Below are 20,582 nucleotides of genomic sequence, written 5' to 3' on the forward strand. Positions count from 1 at the left end.
GTGGAGAGATTGTCTGTTTGACTGTCTGTCTGTCTGCCCGTCCGTCTGTCTGTCTGTCTGTCTGTCTGTCTGTCTGTCTGTCTGCCCGTCCGTCCGTCTGTCTGTCTGCCCGTCCGTCTGTCCGTCTGTCTGTCTGTCTGAGATTCAAAGTGACAACAACATGTTGTGTCAACCACAAAACACTCTGACTAGATTGAAGTGAACTATCACCACTAGCATGTCTAATGTAGACTAGAATAACCTAAAAATATCACCGGAACTAAAATGTGAAATCTGAACCTAACTGAAGAACAGGAAATCAAAAATCCTTAGAAATAACTTTATTTATTTTTTTGGTAAAATTATTTAAAACGCAATATATTCATTTACAAAAAGCCCTCTTCAAATAAAGAAACAACAATCGAAAGTTTAACATTGAGAGAAAAACAATGTCTATGTGTCAAAGCAATGTTGTATTTACAATGAAATGCTTTTGTTTTGATGGCTTGATTTAAGTGCAGAGCAACTGTTGTGTTTGTTTTATTCCTAACTGTAAAAAAAATGTTTTTTGTTTATTTTAACCAAAAGTAGTTTTTACCTTTTTATCAACGTGGTTCTTAAAGAGGCATTCTGGGATTCAAACAACAAGAAAGTGGTCAACCGGCTATATATCATTCATGTAAATGTCCTAAATCCCAGATTCCCCTTTTTTTTTTTTTACGTGACGGATATTTAAATACAAACAAGTGTTTTGATGTAAATCGAACAAATTAAAACCTTAAAAGCGAAACAACAAAAAAAAATGAAAACAAAGTCTCCTAACATTGCAGACCTCATAAATTCACATTGTACAGAAACAATAATCCTAGTCTTTCATTTGTAAAATATATATTGCATTAGAAAGATTTGGAACATGGTGGTCTTCCTATACGTGTGTTTGTGACCCAGTGCAAATAAAACCGTTTTTCATCGAAATAATTCAATGAAAATCTACACAAATAAAAACAAACAACATGAAATTAGGAATACTGTATAAAAATGAAAAAAGTTTATCATTATAAATGTTCTGCCTGTCTGGACAGTAAGTAGAAGAGCTCAGTAGTCTTTAGTGTTCTGTAGTGGTCTGCAGTGGTCTGTTGGTAGACCATAATGCATTGTAGTAATCCTACCCTGAATGTCCTTCGAGGTCAACTGCAGACCCGGGTCAAGTACACCAATCCAATGCTTTTCTATTTACATTTTCTTTTTAGGTGTACTTGCCTTAATTTAGTGTTTGCACTTCTGTGGTCTATTCCATAGTGCAAATTACACCAAGTCCCACTCCAGTATTACAGTATGTTTAACATGTTTATTTGACCAACAGGTCTTGTAGGCTGCCCTAAGACCATACTAGACTCTGGCACACAGCCAATGACTAACAGCAGTCAGGAAGGTGTCTACCCAGTAATACAGGTACCGTAGTAGACAGCACTGCTGGCATCAGCGAGAGCAGAGATGAGTGGACTACTCGGGCTCTCCTCACAGATCCTCCCTAGTGGTTTAGAGAGGGGTGCGTTGGTATACCCCTCCAGAGCTTTCGACACGGGGACACTACCATACCCCTCCATGGATTTAGAAACGGGAATGAGGTTACTCCCGTACCCCTCCATACGAGTCCGGTTAGCACTGAGGTACTGGTCAAACTCATTGCGGTCCACTTCTGTCCAGAACTCAACTGACGTCAGGCCTACGTGGTTGGACCCAGCCTGATCTACGGAGTCCAGGGCCTGAGGTTTAGGGTTGGAGGTGGGGACCAGCGAGGAAGAGGAGGACTCGGGAGGGGGAGAGAGCTGCCCCAGGTGAGAGGCCTGGGGGGTGTCTAGTCCAGCGTTATTGTACAGGTAACCATAGTAACCAGAGGACACAGAGGAACTACTGGTGGACTGGAGGGGATTGACTGGCTCAGACAGGCTTATAGAGGAGCCCTGGGGGTAAGAGTAAGGACTGGGAGAGTTCGTAGGCTCGGGAACCTGGGTGAGGCCTTTCTCCTGGGGAGGACGACAGAGCAGGGAGCCCCTCTGGCTCTGGTTAAGATGGTGATTATGACCCCTTTGCCCCTGACCCTGACTATGACCCTGACTATGACCCTGACTATGACCCTGACTATGACCCTGACTATGACCCTGACTTTGCCCCTGACTATGACCCTGACTATGACCCTGACTTTGCCCCTGACCCTGACTTTGCCCCTGACCCTGACTATGACCCTGACTATGACCCTGACTATGACCCTGACCCTGACCCTGACTATGACCCTGACCCTGACCCTGACTATGCCCCTGACCCTGACTATGCCCCTGACCCTGACTATGCCCCTGACCCTGACTATGACTCTGACCCTGACTATGACCCTGACCCTGACTATGCCCCTGACCCTGACTATGACCCTGACCCTGACTGTGGCTGTGAGGATGGCTATGGGCGTCATGGTGATGGCTGTTATAGTGGTGGTGATGGTGGTAGTTACTCCAGGTGCCATGTAGCTCCACGTCCTCCTGCATGTGAGGGGGAAAGAACACCCCTCCGTCCCCACCCCCCTCCTCCATCACATCCAGAGGGGACATCTCCGGTGTGGGCAGTCCGTAGCTCAGTGTGTCCCCAGTGTGGAGGTCCCTGAAGTGGCCTAGTGGAGGCAGAAGGTGGTGGTGTGGATGAGGATGTCCATAACTGTTCAGAGGGTGTCCGTAGCCCTCCCCTACCCCAGGAACCCCTGACCCTCCCTGGGCTAGGCTGTGGAGCAGTAGCCCCGGTTCCACCCGTTTGAGCTTTTTGGCCTGTTTCTTGCGACGGGGGCGGTACTTGTAGTTGGGGTGGTCCGTCAGGTGCTGGAGGCGGAGTCTCTCGGCCTCCTCAACGAAGGGACGCTTGTCCAGAGTAGTCAGGGCCTTCCACGACTGGCCTAAAGATAATAACACACACACATACATATATATATATATATATATATACATTGTTGTCAACAATACAATTATTACCAGCGGTAGCACAATCAGCATCATAATCATAATCATTATCAACATTACCAACGTTATCAACATGATTGTCATCACACATTTAGCTAATATCAGTCGTGTACATCCAACCATAAACTGGGTGGTTCCAGCCCTGAATGCTGATTGGCTGACAGCCGTGGTATATCAGACTGTATACCACAGGTATGACAAAACATGTATTTTTACTGGTCTAATTACGTTGGTAACCAGTTTATAATAGCAATAAGGCACCTCAGGGGGTTTGTGGTATATGGCCAATATACCACGGCTAAGGGCTGTATCCACGCGTTGCGTCGTACAGAAGAACAGCCCTTAGCCGTGGTATATTGGCCATATACCACATCCCCCTCGTGTATAAATGGCATAAACATAATCTGTGCAGCTCTAAAACTTATTCTGAGTATTTTATTTTATATATATTTTTTAAATATTGTAGATACTAAGTGATGCTGTTGTATAATAAAAGTCAAACTTAACAAAAAAAAAATCTACTTCTTTACTCTCAGGGAAAAACTCTGCGTATTTTTTAAGCAGTACTGCGCATATTGAGCCATGAAACCATTTTAAAATGTGGTTTTGGCTTGAGCAAAGATGTAGTACCAACAGTAACTAAAGTCCTACCAACAATTAGAGTTTATTTTCACTGATTCATTGTGGTTTGTGGACATTCACAACCCCATAAACCGTCCTAAGAACGCCACAGAAAAACATGCTTTAATATTTCACACAGTCATGAGTCTAAAAAACATCCTGAATACTGTGTGTGTGTGTGTGTGTGTGGTGTGTGTGTGTGTGTGTGTGTGTGTGTGTGTGTGTGTGTGTGTGTGTGTGTGTGTGCGTGTGTGTGTCATATCTTACCCAGCATCTTGCTGAGGACAGCATTGTGGAGGTCTGGGTTCTGAACAGCCAGTCGTTTCCTCTCGTCTTTAGCCCAAACCATGAAGGCGTTCATTGGCCGACGGATCCTCGACTCACCCCCTGCTTTCCCCTCAACGCTGCCCAGGGAAGGTGCTTCTGGGTGGGTCGAGTCAGGGCTTCCTGCCCCTGTCCCTGGTTCAGCTCCGGCCCCTATCCTGGCCTCTGTGCGGCCCCCAGCAGAGCCACGATCTCCAGATCCTCCATAAATGGGGGTCTGGTCGAAGGGTCCTAGCCCACGATCAGAGCCTGGGCTGGGGGAAGAGACCCATGGATGCCCCCCGGCTCCTTCCCGGCCTGGTGGAGAACTGGCCTCACGACAGTAACTAGACTCAGATATATTCATTCCAGCTTAAACAAACTCCTGTTTAGTTGTTGTTGTTGTTGTGTTATCTTCTGTCTGTGTTCTTTTGTGGTTCTCGACACAGACAACGAGGAAAAGGCTAAAGGTTTTAAAAAGCAACAGTGTTCAGAGAAACTGAAAGAGACGGAGGTAAGACAAGCAGAATGCCCAAAGCAAAGCATTGACCTCTGAAGGGTGTGGGACGGTTCAGTAGAAACCGAAAGGTCCTAAAGGTTCCGCGACTCTTTCTCTCTCCTTCTCTCTCTCTTTCTCTCCTTCTCTCTCTCTTTCTCTCTCTTTCTCTCTCGGTTTTCCAGAACCTCTTGTAAAAGAGCGTGGTGTGTGTGTTTCTCCTCTGCTATCCTCCAGGACTGGACAGTTTGAAAGTTGTGGTGAGGCTTGATAAACCCGTGGTGTAAATATATACCCAGCCTAAACCAATCAGACGCCAGGGAGACTAGCAAGGCGAGCGGGAGGGGTCGGCAGTGGGAGAGTCCCCCCCCCCTTGTCCTATTCCGCTCGGCGCTCACACAGAAAGATGTAATCTGAGAGGGCCATTGTTTCTGCTCACTCACACACATACACACACACACACACACACACACACACACACACACACACACACACACACACACACACACACACAGCTTTCCCCAGCCACGCTGTGTGTCTCTGTCTCTCCCTACCTTCCTCTGCCTCCCGCCTCCTTCACCCAGAGTCCCTATCCAACCCCTCTGTCCCCAGCCCCCCCCCCCTCTCCTCCCATCATCTGAGGCTGTGGCTGTGGTGAAAGGAGACCACACTCAAAGCCTTGCTCGTTAGCGGTGCAGCTCTCTCTCTCTCTCTCTCTCTCTCTCTCTCTCTCTCTCTCTCTCTCCCTCTCTCTCTCTCTCTCTCTCTCTCTCTCTCTCTCTCTCTCTCTCCCTCTCTCTCTCTCTCTCTCTCTCTCTCTCTCTCTCTCTCTCTCTCTCTCTCTCTCTCTCTCTCTCTCTCTCTCTCTCTCTCTCCCTCTCTCTCTCTTTTAGACTTTCTTTTAGAGGCAGAAAACAGAGAAGAGAGCTGCACAGAAAAATACGCTGAAACACACAAGATAGGGCACCCAAAGTAGTCACAACCATGAGGCAACACTCGAATCCCTCAACATGGTCTCATTAGAACAAGTCAAAACTGTGACGTGTAACCCGTTGATGCCGAATTTGACATTTCGCCCACCAAGAAAAAAAAAACCCCATTAGAACAAGAGAACACAACTGTCCTCTGATGTTATCGAAAATAATTTTAACAACTTATCACACAGACGTGTTGCAGCAACAAACAGAGTCATGCGATATGTTGAACCATCACAGAACGATTGTTGACAAATGTAAAAGAGAGGGAAAGGGATAATCCATGCTGTATGGGGCTTTAATGGATGTTTTCCTCCTGGGTCCTTTATCCCCAGGAGGTAAAGGGCAAACCTAACAGAGAACACTTTAACATGTTAGACACGGTAAGATGGGAACTCTTTCTCCGAGGACATGGCCGGTAAAACCACTTGTTTTCTTAGAGCTTGGTGAGAGTGTGGTTGTCCTATGGTTATTTTACAGCCTTCCCACAACTTTCTAGGAATGGTGCAGGATAGTTGCTGGGCTTTGGAACATCCTCAGCACATTTTAAGGAATTTCACAAAAAAAAAAAAAAAAAAAAAAAAAAGGTAATTTTTTGGGGGTATTTCATTTACTTAAACAGAAAGTTGACTAACAGGTCAAACATGGTATTATTATTATATTTAATTAAAATGTTTGGTCATGTTGTAGGAACGTTCTCCAACTGGTTTGACATTGGGAATTTTCTCAAATAGTTCAGAGAACATAAAGATGCAACCTTCTTCTGTGGCAATTTCCGTACTTCAGCTTAACGTTTCCAGCAGGTTTCCAGCAGGTTTCCAACAGGTTTCCAACAGGTTTCCAACAGGTTTCCAACAGGTTTCCAGCAGGTTTCCAACAGGTTTCCAGCAGGTTTCCAACAGGTTTCCAGCAGGTTTCCAACAGGTTTCCAACAGGTTTCCAACAGGTTTCCAGCAGGTTTCCAACAGGTTTCCAGCAGGTTTCCAACAGGTTTCCAGCAGGTTTCCAACAGGTTTCCAGCATGTTTCCAACAGGTTTCCAACAGGTTTCCAACAGGTTTCCAACAGGTTTCCAGCAGGTTTCCAACAGGTTTCCAGCAGGTTTCCAACAGGTTTCCAGCAGGTTTCCAACAGGTTTCCAGCAGGTTTCCAACAGGTTTCCAACAGGTTTCCAACAGGTTTCCTCATGATTCTATTTAAAGTAGTGTTCCTAAATTGTCCCGAGAACGTTAAGAAAACTTTCCATAAAAAAAACACCCCAAAAATGTTTGTAATGTACAGTTTAACAGTCTAAGAATGTTATGTTATTTAAAAACATATTAATATACAATTTAGCTTAACAACATTCTAGTAACTATCTGTAAATATGATTTGGGATTATCCAAATCAAGTGAAACACAAATTGAATTTACAGTGACAAGAAAAATAATGTGAACCCTTCGGAATTACCTGGACTTCTGCATAATTTCATATCATCCAAACCAACCTGCCCTCCAAATACACCTCTGCTGTCTTCAACCAGGATCTCAGAGATCACTGCCTCATTGCTTGCGTACTTAATGGGTCTGCGGTCAAAAGAACACCCCTCATCACTGTCAAACGCTCCCGAAAACACTTCAGCGAGCAGGCCTTGTTCAACCTCTCTTTCGTGTCGTCTGAGATTCCCAAAGATTGGAAAGCTGCCGCGGTCATCACCCTCTTCAAAGGGGCAGACACTCCAGACTGAAACTGCTACAGACCTATATCCATCCTACCCTGTCTTTCTAAGGTCTTCGAAAGCCAACAAACAGATTACCGACCATTTCGAATCCCACCGTACCTTCTCCGCTATTCAATCTGGTTTCAGAGCTGGTCATGGGTGCACCTCAGCCACGCTCAAGGTCCTAAACGATATCATAACCGCCATCGATAAGAGACAATACTGTACAGCTGTATTCATTGACCTGGGCCAAGGCTTTCAACTCTGTCACTGTCACCACATTCTTATCGGCTGACTCAACAGCCTTGGTTTCGCAAATGACTGCCTCGCCTGGTTCACCAACTACTTATCTGATAGAGTTCAGTGTGTCAAATCAGAGGGCCTGTTGTCCGCACCTCTGGCAGTCTCTATGGGGGTGCCACAGGGTTCAATCCTCGGGCCGACTCTCTTCTCTGTATACGTCAATGATGTCGCTCTTGCTGCTGGTGATTCTCTGATCCACCTCTACGCAGACGACACCATTCTGTATACTTCTGGCCCTTCTTTGGACACTGTGTTAACAACCCTCCAGGTGAGCTTCAATGCCGTACAACTCTCCTTCCGTGGCCTCCAATTGCTCTTAAATACAACTAAAACTAAATGCATGCTATTTAACCGATCATTGCCCGCACCTGCTCCCCTGTCCAGCAACACTACTCTTGACGGTTCTGACTTAGAATTTGTGGACAACTACAAATACCTAGTTGTCTGGTTAGACTGTAAACTCTCCTTACAAACTCACAATAAGCATTTCCAATCCAAAATGAAATCTAGAATCTGCTTCCTATTTTGCAACAAAGCATCCTTCACTCATGTTGCCAAACATACCTTGGTAAAAACTGACCATCCTACCGATTCTCGACTTCACCGATGTCATTTATAAAATAGCCTCCAACACTCTACTCAACAAATTGGATGCAGTCTATCACAGTGTTATCCGTTTTGTTACCAAAGCCCGTTTTGTCACCAAAGCCCGTTTTGTCACCAAAGCCCGTTTTGTCACCAAAGCCCGTTTTGTCACCAAAGCCCGTTTTGTCACTAAAGCCAATGACTGGAACGAACTTCAAAAATCTCTGAAGATGGAGACTCATATGTCCCTCACTAGCTTTAAGCACTAGCTGTCAGAGCAGCTCTCAGATCACTGCACCTGTACATAGCCCATCTGTAAACAGCCCATCCAACTACCTCATCCCCATACTGTATCTATTTATTTATCTTGCTCCTTTGCACCCCAGTATCTCTAGTTGCACATTCCTCTTCTGCACATCTACCATTCCAGTGTTTAATTGCTATATTGTAATTACTTCACCACCATGGCCTATTTACTTACCTCATTTGCACTCACTGTAATATAAACTTTTTGTTTTATTTTGTTCTACTCTATTATTGACTGTATGTTTTGTTTATTCCATGCGTAACTCTGTGTTGTTGTTTGTGTCGAACTGCTATGCTTTATCTTGGCCAGGTCGCAGTTGTAAATGAGAACTTGTTCTCAACTGGCCTACCTGGTTCAATAAAGGTGAAATACATTTTATTTTAATTTTTTTTTTAAATAAAATACATAAATAAATAAAAAAGACAGGGAATTTTTTACTAGGATTAAATGTCAGGAATTGTGAAAAACTGAGTTTAAATGTATTTGGCTACGGTGTATATAAACTTCAGACTTCAACTTTATATAGATCACTACCATATACTATATACAGTGCCTTGCGAAAGTATTCGGCCCCCTTGAACTTTGCGACCTTTTGCCACATTTCAGGCTTCAAACATAAAGATATAAAACTGTATTTTTTTGTGAAGAATCAACAACAAGTGGGACACAATCATGAAGTGGAACGACATTTATTGGATATTTCAAACTTTTTTAACAAATCAAAAACTGAAAAATTGGGCGTGCAAAATTATTCATGTATTAATGTAGCAGGTTAGGAGGAGAAGGCTAAGGTTAGTAAAGAAGAAGAAGAGTTAGGGTTAGCTAAAACGCACAAAAAAATATATACTTTTGACATCAATTTAACTCCATGGTGAAATGTGTCTGATTTACATACTAGTAACTTGCTTAATAGGGAAATGTGTCTGATTTACATACTAGTAACTTGATTAATAGGGAAATGTGTCTGATTTACATACTAGTAACTTGATTAATAGGGAAATGTGTCTGATTTACATACTAGTAACTTGATTAATAGGGAAATGTGTCTGATTTACATACTAGTAACTTGATTAATAGGGAAATGTGTCTAATTTACATGCTAGTAACTTGATTAATAGGGGAAATGTGTCTGATTTACATACTAGTAACTTGATTAATAGGGAAATGTGTCTGATTTACATACTAGTAACTTGATTAATAGGGAAATGTGTCTAATTTACATGCTAGTAACTTGATTAATAGGGGAAATGTGTCTGATTTACATACTAGTAACTTGATTAATAGGGGAAATGTGTCTGATTTACATACTAGTAACTTGATTAATAGGGGAAATGTGTCTGATTTACATACTAGTAACTTGATTAATAGGGACATTTTTCTGTACTGATTATTTGACTGCTGGATCACCTGTTCGTTCTGAGTGAAACAAAACAAACAATCCACTTGGTGTAAACATTTTTAGTAAAAAAAAAATAAAAAAAAGGTTTTATTGTGAATTGAATAGAAACGCCTTGGGGTTATTTTGGGGCGAGATTGAGCCTCTTCCTTCTCCACCTTTAGTCCTGCTTCCAAACAAAGTCTTTCAAGATACATTTGGTTGTTATTGTCCTTTTTGAGCAGATTAAAGCTGATGTATCTATTTTAGAAGCATTCTGTACAATAGATATCAAGTATTTCTTCATTTACCACTGTAAAGCCACTCTGACACTTTGTGTGAATGGGAAATAACGTTGGTGTACTGTTTGATTTGTTCACTATTTACGTTTTCCAAAAGTGTCTGCTATGGTCATTTCTTATCAAGAAAAACGTATCAATGCCCCTGTCCATATTTGAAATGTTTTAATGACATCAAGTCAATCTGGACATGGTGTTATTTGTGCCAGAAGGGCTAGAATCAAACCCAACACGGTAGGCCTATATAAGGCAGCAACCCTAACCGCTAGACTCCAGGCCACGACTGGACAACACTTTGACAGTTCAATCATAACCTCTAGATACAAACACTAACAGGGATGGGAAACTCCAGTCCTCAGGGGGCCTGATTTGATGTCACATTGTCTCTCCATCCCTAGCAAACACAGAAACTCCAGTCCTCAGGGGGCCTGATTTGATGTCACACTGTCTCTCCATCCCTAGCAAACACAGAAACTCCAGTCCTCAGGTGGCCTGATTTGATGTCACACTGTCTCTCCATCCCTAGCAAACACAGCTTTTGATTCATCAAATTGCATTTTAAACTAAAGATCGTGATTAGGGATTAGGTGATTATTGGAGAGAGAGAGAGAGAGAGAGAGAGAAGAGAGAGAGAGAGAGAGAGAGAGAGAGAGAGAGAGAGAGAGAGAGAGAGAGAAAGAGAGAGAGAGACACAGAGAGAGAGACACAGAGAGAGAGAGAGAGAGAGACAGATACAGAGAGACAGAGACAGAGAGAGAGAGAGAGAGAGAGAGAGAGAGAGAAAGAAAGAGAGAGACAGAGAGAGAGAGAGAGAGAATACTATTTTAATATAGCCTTGATTCCAACGACTCCACCACCCCCTAATGGAGAGAAACAGAACTGAACATGTTTAGCCAATCACAATGCTTATTTTAATTTTCCCGATGAATTAAGTAAAATTCTTCACAATGAAAAAGAGATCTAGTTAAGATCCAACATCTGTACACATACAAGGGTACGGGGCAGACAGGCATGAGGAGAGATGATGAAGATGAAGATGAAGAGCTTCACCCGTACATTGTTACAAACTGGCACCTTTCCTATTCTCTCTCTCCATCCTTCTCCCTCCTCACTCTCTCTATCCACCTCTTCTCCTCTCTCCCTATCTCTCCCTCCTTCTCCCTCCTCACTCTCTCTATCCACCTCTCCTCCTCTCTCCCTATCTCTCCATCCTTCTCCCTCCTCACTCTCTCTATCCACCTCTCCTCCTCTCACTTCTCTCTCCCTATCTCTCCATCTCTCCCCTCCTCTCTCTTTATCCCTTCTCTCCCTGTCTCTCTCATCTCCATCTCTCTTTATCTCCTCCCTCTCTCTCTCTCCTTCTCTCCCTGTCTCTCATCTCCATCTCTCTTTATCTCCTCCCTCTCTCTCTCTCCTTCTCTCCCTGTCTCTCATCTCCATCTCTCTTTATCTCCTCCCTCTCTCTCTCTCCTTCTCTCCGCTGTCTCTTTCATACCATTGGGACGCACACAGGTGTTTTCGGGAACCAGAAGACACTTGTTGTTTTAATAGTCTACAATGGTTACAAACTTTTAAATGGTTGCAATGGTTGCAATACTTTAAAAAAGTATATAGATATGTATCTCGTTTCCTGGTCTTTCTTCTTCTCTCAGATTATAGGACAGACACTTCAGAACAAACTTCCTTTAGATTTTTAGATGTAGTGATCTGTTATTCAATGTGTTTGTATGGGCTAGTAATACCTAAGTCAATGTTTCATCCAATCATTTTTGCATATATTTTTTGATACCTTACTGGGTCTTAAAAGAAAAAAAAACTATTAGCCAAATTATTATTGGTATGAATATCTTTCGTATGTTAGCTTGTGTGTGTGTGTGTGTGTGTGTGTGTGTGTGTGTGTGTGTGTGTGTGTGTGTGTGTGTGTGTGTGTGTGTGTGTGTGTGTGTGTGTGTGTGTGTGTGTGTGTGTGTCAACAGGGGATGGGTACTGGGGACTCACACCCGACCAGGACTGGGAAACAATGGGGAGGCAGTTGGTTGACAGGGAGACTACTGAGGTTGCAGAGCCAGTTGGTTGACAGGGAGACTACTGAGGTTGCAGAGCCAGTTGGTTGACAGGGAGAATACTGAGGTTGCAAAGCCAGTTGGTTGACAGGGAGACTACTGAGGTTGCAGAGCCAGTCGGTTGACAGGGAGACTACTGAGGTTGCAGAGCCAGTCGGTTGACAGGGAGACTACTGAGGTTGCAGAGCCAGTCGGTTGACAGGGAGACTACTGAGGTTGCAGAGCCAGTCGGTTGACAGGGAGACTACTGAGGTTGCAGAGCCAGTCGGTTGACAGGGAGACTACTGAGGTTGCAGAGCCAGTCAGTTGACAGTGACTAGGGTTACAGACAGAACAGAGAACCCTCCAAAGGATAGAGAAAGAAAGGATCCCTCCTTCACTCTTCGGAAAGCAACGGATAGAGCCATCAGGCTCGCCGAAAGAAAGAATTCCCTCCCTCCACTCTCCAGAAAGCAACGGCCTAGCGGCCTAGCAAGTCAATCTGCTAGAGCTCCCCCTCCACTCTCCCTACCTTCACTCTCCCTCCCTCACCCTCCCTCCCTCCACTCTCCCTCCCTCACCCTCCCTCCCTTCACTCTCCCTCCTTCCACTCTCCCTCCCTTCACCCTCCCTCCCTTCACCCTCCCTCCCTCCACTCTCCCTCCCTTCACCCTGCCTCTCTTCACCCTCCCTCCCGCCTGGCTGTCTGCTGTTTGTGCCTCACCCTGACATTCTCACACACAGTCTGTCTAAACGACCAGCCCCCCCCCCCCCCCACCAACCTCTCGAGACATATGCACACACATAACACACGTGCTTCTAGTGGCCAGGACAGGAAGACAACGATGTCCTGCAGGGAAAGCTGGTGAGAGAGGTGGGGGTGAATTGAGTGGAGGGAGGAGGAGAGCAGAGGAGAGGAGAGGGGAGGGAGGAGAGGGAAGGGAGGAGAGGGGAGGGAGGGAGGGGAGGGAGGAGAGGGGAGGGAGGGAGGGGAGGGAGTGAGTATAGGGGAGGGAGGAGGAGAGCGGAGGAGAGGAGAGGGGAGGGAGGAGAGGGAAGGGAGGAGAGGGGAGGGAGGGGAGGGAGGAGGAGAGCAGAGGAGAGGAGAGGAGAGGGAAGGGAGGAGAGGGGAGGGAGGGAGGGGAGGGAGTGAGTATAGGGGAGGGAGGAGGAGAGCGGAGGAGAGGAGAGGGGAGGGAGGAGAGGAAGGGAGGAGAGGGGAGGGAGGGGAGGGAGTGAGTATAGGGGAGGGAGGAGGAGAGCGGAGGAGAGGAGGTAGACGCGAGGGAGGAGAGGGAAGGGAGGAGAGGGGAGGGAGGAGAGGGAAGGGAAGGGAGGAGAGGAGAGGGGAGAGAAGAGAGGGAAGGAAGGAGAGGGAGGAGAGGGGAGGGAGGGAGTATAGGGGAGGGAGGAGAGGGGAGGGAGGGAGTATAGGGGAGGGAGGAGGAGAGCGGAGGAGAGGGGAGGGAGGGAGTATAGGGGAGGGAGGAGGAGAGCGGAGGAGAGGAGGTAGAAGCGAGGGAGGAGAGGGAAGGGAGGAGAGGGAAGGAAGGAGAGGGAGGAGAGGGGAGAACACCCAGCCCCCCATGGCTGCTAGAGAGTTGTGAGAGATAGAGGGAGGGGAGGGGGGGGGGGGTGAGGGGAGGGAGGGAGTATAGGGGAGGGAGGAGAGGGGAGAACACCCAGCCCCCCATGGCTGCTAGAGAGTTGGGAGAGATAGAGGGAGGAGGGGGGATAGGGGGAGGAGAGATAGAGGGAGGAGGGGGGATAGGGGGAGGGGAGGGAGGTTGCTGCAATGCCAGGCTTGGCGTCTTGTCGCTGGGACAGAGAGAGCTGCTGGCCTCCAGCCCAGCTCAGCGAGAAGACTAGCGCCTCCTATTCACCGCTGTCTGCCTCTGCCGATGGGTGTGTGTCTGTCACGCCGCGGCAGGCAGAGAGAGCAGGGTACCACACCTACACCACAGTGGAAATTTGGCCCTGACTCCAGACACAGAGGCTGGAGGAGACTTCACTCCACTCAGCTATTTCTCCTCTCATCTCTTTTAGAATCTGAGAGTGAGAAACAAACACACACACACACACACAGGGAGAGACACATGCACACACACACACACAGGGAGAGACACACATGCACACAAACACACACAGGGAGAGAGAGACACACATGCACACAAACACACACACACAGAGAGACACACACACACGCATGCAGACATTGTGGAAGACAAAGGCACACAATGGCATGGTACTACGTCTTGTTTTCCTGTGTGTGTGTGTGTGTGTGTGTGTGTGTGTGTGTGTGTGTGTGTGTGTGTGTGTGTGTGTTTACGAGTGGGAGAGAGGTCATGTTGACACACTGCTCTGTTTCTGCTCTCCTTAAGGAGAGTATATACATATATCTTTAAGGATACATATACAGTGCCTTGCGAAAGTATTCGGCCCCCTTGAACTTTGCGACCTTTTGCCACATTTCAGGCTTCAAACATAAAGATATAAAACTGTATTTTTTTGTGAAGAATCAACAACAAGTGGGACACAATCATGAAGTGGAACGACATTTATTGGATATTTCAAACTTTTTTAACAAATAAAAAACTGAAAAATTGGGCGTGCAAAATTATTCAGCCCCCTTAAGTTAATACTTTGTAGCGCCACCTTTTGCTGCGATTACAGCTGTAAGTCGCTTGGGGTATGTCTCTATCAGTTTTGCACATCGAGAGACTGACATTTTTTCCCATTCCTCCTTGCAAAACAGCTCGAGCTCAGTGAGGTTGGATGGAGAGCATTTGTGAACAGCAGTTTTCAGTTCTTTCCACAGATTCTTGATTGGATTCAGGTCTGGACTTTGACTTGGCCATTCTAACACCTGGATATGTTTATTTTTGAATCATTCCATTGTAGATTTTGCTTTATGTTTTGGATCATTGTCTTGTTGGAAGACAAATCTCCGTCCAAGTCTCAGGTCTTTTGCAGACTCCATCAGGTTTTCTTCCAGAATGGTCCTGTATTTGGCTCCATCCATCTTCCCATCAATTTTAACCATCTTCCCTGTCCCTGCTGAAGAAAAGCAGGTCCAAACCATGATGCTGCCACCACCATGTTTGACAGTGGGGATGGTGTGAGCTGTGTTGCTTTTACGCCAAACATAACGTTTTGCATTGTTGCCAAAAAGTTCAATTTTGGTTTCATCTGACCAGAGCACCTTCTTCCACATGTTTGGTGTGTCTCCCAGGTGGCTTGTGGCAAACTTTAAACAACACTTTTTATGGATATCTTTAAGAAATGGCTTTCTTCTTGCCACTCTTCCATAAAGGCCAGATTTGTGCAATATACGACTGATTGTTGTCCTATGGACAGAGTCTCCCACCTCAGCTGTAGATCTCTGCAGTTCATCCAGAGTGATCATGGGCCTCTTGGCTGCATCTCTGATCAGTCTTCTCCTTGTATGAGCTGAAAGTTTAGAGGGACGGCCAGGTCTTGGTAGATCTGATACTCCTTCCATTTCAATATTATCGCTTGCACAGTGCTCCTTGGGATGTTTAAAGCTTGGGAAATCTTTTTGTATCCAAATCCGGCTTTAAACTTCTTCACAACAGTATCTCGGACCTGCCTGGTGTGTTCCTTGTTCTTCATGATGCTCTCTGCGCTTTTAACGGACCTCTGAGACTATCACAGTGCAGGTGCATTTATACGGAGACTTGATTACACACAGGTGGATTGTATTTATCATCATTAGTCATTTAGGTCAACATTGGATCATTCAGACATCCTCACTGAACTTCTGGAGAGAGTTTGCTACACTGAAAGTAAAGGGGCAGTTTTATATCTTTATGTTTGAAGCCTGAAATGTGGCAAAAGGTCGCAAAGTTCAAGGGGGCCAAATACTTTCGCAAGGCACTGTATATATATATATATATATACTCTCCTTAAGGATATATTTATATATATATACTCTCCTTAAGGATATATAAATACATATATACTCTCCTTAAGGATATATTTATATATATATACTCTCCTTAAGTATATATAAATAGATATATACTTTCAGACAGTCAAACGTACCGTATACTGAGGTGTTTCCTCTCACATCACAGACTTTCTCTTTTCTCATCAACAGTCAACTATCAGCTGTCTGGGTGTTAATTTCTCAGGGAGTGGCTCATCTGATCAGCTGACCCAGGAGGGGGGGGGGGTGTCCCCCACAGGTCACTTTCCCAGGATGCATCTCACCTCTCCTCTATCTCCTGGCCACAGATTATTCCACATCTCTGTCACCTTCCTGTCCTGTAATCTGAACCGTCATACGACTTGGACAGAAAGGCCACATGCAGAGGAAATGGTGCTATTTTGAAGCTTTTTTTCAAATCTGCTTTATAAATTGGTGGGAAAAGGTGAAAGGTGATGAACACAACACTGATTAACAGGATAGAATAGGAGAGCTGAGAACGCAGATATGGTGTGTGGCAGAGTCTGTGTGTGTGGCAGTGTGTGTGTGTGTGTGTGTGTGTGTGTGTGTGTGTGTGTGTGTGTGTGTGTGTGTGTGTGTGTGTGTGTGTGCTCCATCTGGAATCAGGCTCTTTAGGTTCAGGGCCACTTTGATGGGGGCCACTTTGATGGGGGCCACAGAAATCTAAACTCATAACGGCCACGGTGGCTCGAGGGTCTGTGTACCTACAGCCATACCCAGACATGCAGTCAGAGCAGGCCTTTAGGGGGCCCTAACCCCCACCCACCCACCCGGTTGGTAATTTTACCATGATTACCACAAGTTTAGATAGCTGGCTAGACTAATTTACATATCTAAAGAATGTTAGCTGGCACGGGGCTAATTAACTCTCAACATTGACTGACTTTCTGCTTTAGATGTTTCTCTGTGGACAGACAGAGAGGAAGTCTAAAACATTTAGATACGACAGTTTGTCTGACGACGATATAGAGGAAGCGGGTTCGCTGTCTAAATTACAGTGGCTGAAAATAGCATCAACATGAAGTCATTCATTAGTTAATGTGACTATGAGAGACTGGTGTTAGATACATCAGGCAGACCTGTCATTGCTACTGGAGCTCACATCCTTCATCTACTGGTTATAGCAGGATCTATCTAAACGCAAACCCACCCACACACACACACACACACACACACACACACACACACACACACACACACACACACACACACACACACACACACACACACCAGCGGAGGTTAGCGCTGTTCAAGATTAGACAGGACACTTTTTTTTAATGAGCATGGCCTTATTTCTATATATATATATATATTTAATATATAATGCTATAATTATATTTCTATATAATATTCTATATAATAACTCTCATTCATATTCGATTCACCCAGTTCAATGAAACAGTGATAGATTTAGGCTACTACATGATGGTAAAATGGTAACCTACTCATGGGGGTTGCTACAACCTAGCCTATGAATGAAATCAAATCAAATCACATTTTATTGGTCACATACACATGGTTAGCAGATGTTAATGCGAGTGTAGCGAAATGCTTGTGCTTCTAGTTCCAACCGTGCAGTAATATCTAACAAGTAATCTAACCTAAGAATTCCACAACAACTACCTTATACACACAAGTGTAAAGGAATGAATAAGAATATGTACAGATATATGAATGCATGAACGATGGCCGAACAGCATAGGATGGTACAGAACGTCATACGTCAAGATGCAGTAGATGGTATAGAGTACAGTATATACATATGAGGTGAGTAATGTAGGGTATGTAAACATTATATAAAGTGGAATGGTTTAAGTGACTAGTGATACATTTATTACATACATTTTTAATTATTAAAGTGGCTAGAGATTTGTAAGTAATGGTTGTTTTTAACAGTCTGATGGCCTTGAGATAGAAGCTGTTTTTCAGTCTCTCGGTCCCTGCTTTAATGCACCTGTACTGACCTCGCCTTCTGGATGATAGCGGGGTGAACACAGGCAGTGGCTCGGGTGGTTGTTGTCCTTGATGATCTTTATGGCCTTCCTGTGACATCGGGTGGTATAGGTGTCCTGGAGGGCAGGTAGTTTGCCCCTGGTAATGTGTCGCTCAGACCTCACCACCCTCTGGAGTGCGGTCTGCAGTTGCCGTAGCAGGTGGTGATACAGCCCGACAGGATGCTCTCGATTGTGCATCTGTAAAAGTATGTGAGTGTTTTTGGTGACAAGCCTTCTTCACCACTCTGTCTGTGTGGGTGGACCATTTCAGTTTGTCTGTGATGTGTACGCCGAGGAACTTAAAACCTTCCACCTTCTCCATTACTGTCCTGTCGATGTGATAGATAGTGAGGTGCTCCCTCTGCTGTTTCCTGAAGTCCACGATAATCTCCTTTGTTTTGTTGACGTTAAGTGTGAGGTTATTTTCCCGAAACCACAATCCGAGGGCCCTCACCTCCTCCCTGAAGGCTGTCTTGTCGTTGTTGGTAATCAAGCCTACCATCATAGTGTCGTCTGCAAACTTGATGATTGATTTGGAGGCGTGCATGGCCACGCCGTCATGGATGAACAGGGAGTACAGGAGAGGGCTCAGAACAGGAGAGGGCTCAGAACGCACCCTTGTAGGGCCCCAATGTTGAGGATCAGTGGGGTGGAGATGTTGTTACCTACCCTCACCACCTGGGGGCGGCCCGTCAGAAAGTCCAGGACCGTGTTGCACAGGGCGGGGTCGAGCTTAACCTGTTATGGCTGCAATCCCGATATCGGGATTGATATGACAACTACCAGGGGAAAAAAAGGGAGCAAATTCAAACCACAGAAAGCTCATAATTACAATTCCTAAAACATACTTGTTTTATATAACTTTAAAGCTATTCTCGTTGTTAATCCCACCAAAGTGTCAGATTTCAAATATGCTTTTCAGCGAAAGCACTACAAACGATTATGTTAGGTCTCCACCAAACCACAATAAGCACAGCCATTTCCAGCAAAATATAGCATTCAAAAAAAATCATAAATAAAGATAAAATGAATCACTAACTATTATCTTCATCAGATGACACTCATAGGACTTCATGTTACACAATACATGTATGGTTTGTTTGATAAAGTTCATATTTATATTTTCTGAGTTTACATTGGCACGTTAGATTCACTAGTTCCAAAAACATCAAGGGATTTTGCATAGCCACATCGTTTCAACAAAAATACTCATCATAAATGTAGATGATAATACAAGTTATACACATGGAATTATAGATATACCTCTCCTTACTGCAACCGCTGTGTCAGATTTCAAAAAAGGTTTACAGAAAAAGCAACCAATGCAATAATCTGAGACCGCGCTCAGAACAGTAGCCAAACTAGCCTCCATGTTGGAGTCAACAGAAACCAGAAAATACATGATAAATGTTTCCTTACCTTTGATGAACTTCATCAGAATGCAGTCCTAGGAATCCCAGGCCCACAATAAATGCTTGATTTGTTCGAAAATGTCCGTTATTTATGTCCAATTAGCTACTTTGGTTAGCGCGTTTGGTAAACAATTCCAAAGCCACAAAGCGCGTCCACTACAACGTGACAAAATGTCCAAAAGTTCCGTAACAGTCAGTAGAAACATGTCAAACGATGTACTGAATCAATCTTTAGAATGTTGTTTACATGTATCTTGAATAAAGTTCCAACCGGAGAATTAGAATGACTTCAGATGAGCGATGGAACGCAAGTCCTTCCCCTGTGAACTCGCCTGGTGAAAGCATGGTCCACTCATGGCTGTGGTGACTATTTCCTGTGTCAATCGACCCCCCTTCACATTAGAGTCATCAGACAAAGTTATATTGACTGCTGACATCTAGTGGAAGGCGTAGGAAGTGAAAACTCATCCATATCTCGCTGTAATTTCAATGAGACCTTGGTTGAAAATCTGCGACCTCCAGAAAAAAAAACAGGAAGTGGAATTTCTCAGGTTTTTGCCTGCTATATGAGTTCTGTTATACTCACAGACATAATTCAAACAGTTTTAGAAACATTAGAGTGTTTTCTATCCAATGCTAATGATAATATGCAAATATTAGCAACTATGACTGAGGAGCTGGCCGTTTGATATGGGCACCTTTCATCCAAGCTACTCAATACTGCCCCTGCAGCCATAAAAAGTTAATGACGAGTTTGGAGGGTTAAAATGCTGTAATCGATGAATCGATGAACAGCATTCTTAAATAGGTATTCCTCTTGTCCAGATGGGTTAGGGCAGTGTGCAGTGTGCAGTGTGATTGCGATTGCGTCGTCTGTGGCCCTATTGGGGCGGTAAGCATATTGGAATGGGTCTAGGGTGTCAGGTAGTGTGGAGGTGATATGATCCTTTACTAGTCTCTCAAAGCACTTCATGATGATGGAAGTGAGTGCTACGGGGTGATAGTCATTTAGCTCAGTTACCTTAGCTTTCTTGGGAACAGGGACAATGGTGGCCCTCTTGAAGCATCAGTCTAGGATAGGGATTGATTGAATATGTCCGTAAACACACCAGCCAGCTGGTCTGCGCAATATCTGAGGATGCGGCTAGGCATGCTGTCTGGGCTGGCAGCCTTGTGATGGTTAACACTCTTAAATCTCTTACTCACGTCGACCACGGAAAAG

At 44.8% G+C, this 20,582-nt stretch overlaps 1 protein-coding gene and 1 long non-coding RNA gene across 2 annotated transcripts; both read right to left on the reverse strand.

Moving 5' to 3' along the window:
* Window positions 1-305: 305 nt before the first annotated feature.
* On the reverse strand, window positions 306-4,989 carry LOC110531289 (uncharacterized). Its single transcript, XM_090185771.1, has 2 exons — window positions 3,870-4,989; window positions 306-2,917 (listed from the first exon to the last, which is right to left on the reverse strand). Exons 1-2 carry the CDS (start codon window positions 4,270-4,272, stop codon window positions 1,416-1,418), a joined length of 1,905 nt encoding a protein of 634 aa, XP_090041897.1. The 5' UTR covers window positions 4,273-4,989; the 3' UTR covers window positions 306-1,415.
* Window positions 4,990-17,435: 12,446 nt separating this feature from the next.
* LOC149981351 (uncharacterized) lies at window positions 17,436-19,706 on the reverse strand. The gene is made up of 2 exons (XR_016483487.1): window positions 19,368-19,706; window positions 17,436-18,727 (listed from the first exon to the last, which is right to left on the reverse strand). It is a non-coding gene; the product is annotated as an uncharacterized LOC149981351 (long non-coding RNA).
* Window positions 19,707-20,582: the final 876 nt, after the last annotated feature.

Source organism: Oncorhynchus mykiss, chromosome 9, assembly GCF_057628025.1.
Source record: "Oncorhynchus mykiss isolate SJ-2025 chromosome 9, ASM5762802v1, whole genome shotgun sequence".
Taxonomy (NCBI): domain Eukaryota; kingdom Metazoa; phylum Chordata; class Actinopteri; order Salmoniformes; family Salmonidae; genus Oncorhynchus; species Oncorhynchus mykiss.

Excerpts from the sequence above, each read along its gene's own strand:
- LOC110531289 (XM_090185771.1), bottom strand. The coding sequence starts at position 4,272 with ATGAATATATCTGAGTCTAGTTACTGTCGTGAGGCCAGTTCTCCACCA. Across the intron at positions 2,918-3,869 it reads TGTCCTCAGCAAGATGCTGG|GCCAGTCGTGGAAGGCCCTG; the intron begins GTAAGATATGAC and ends TATTATCTTTAG.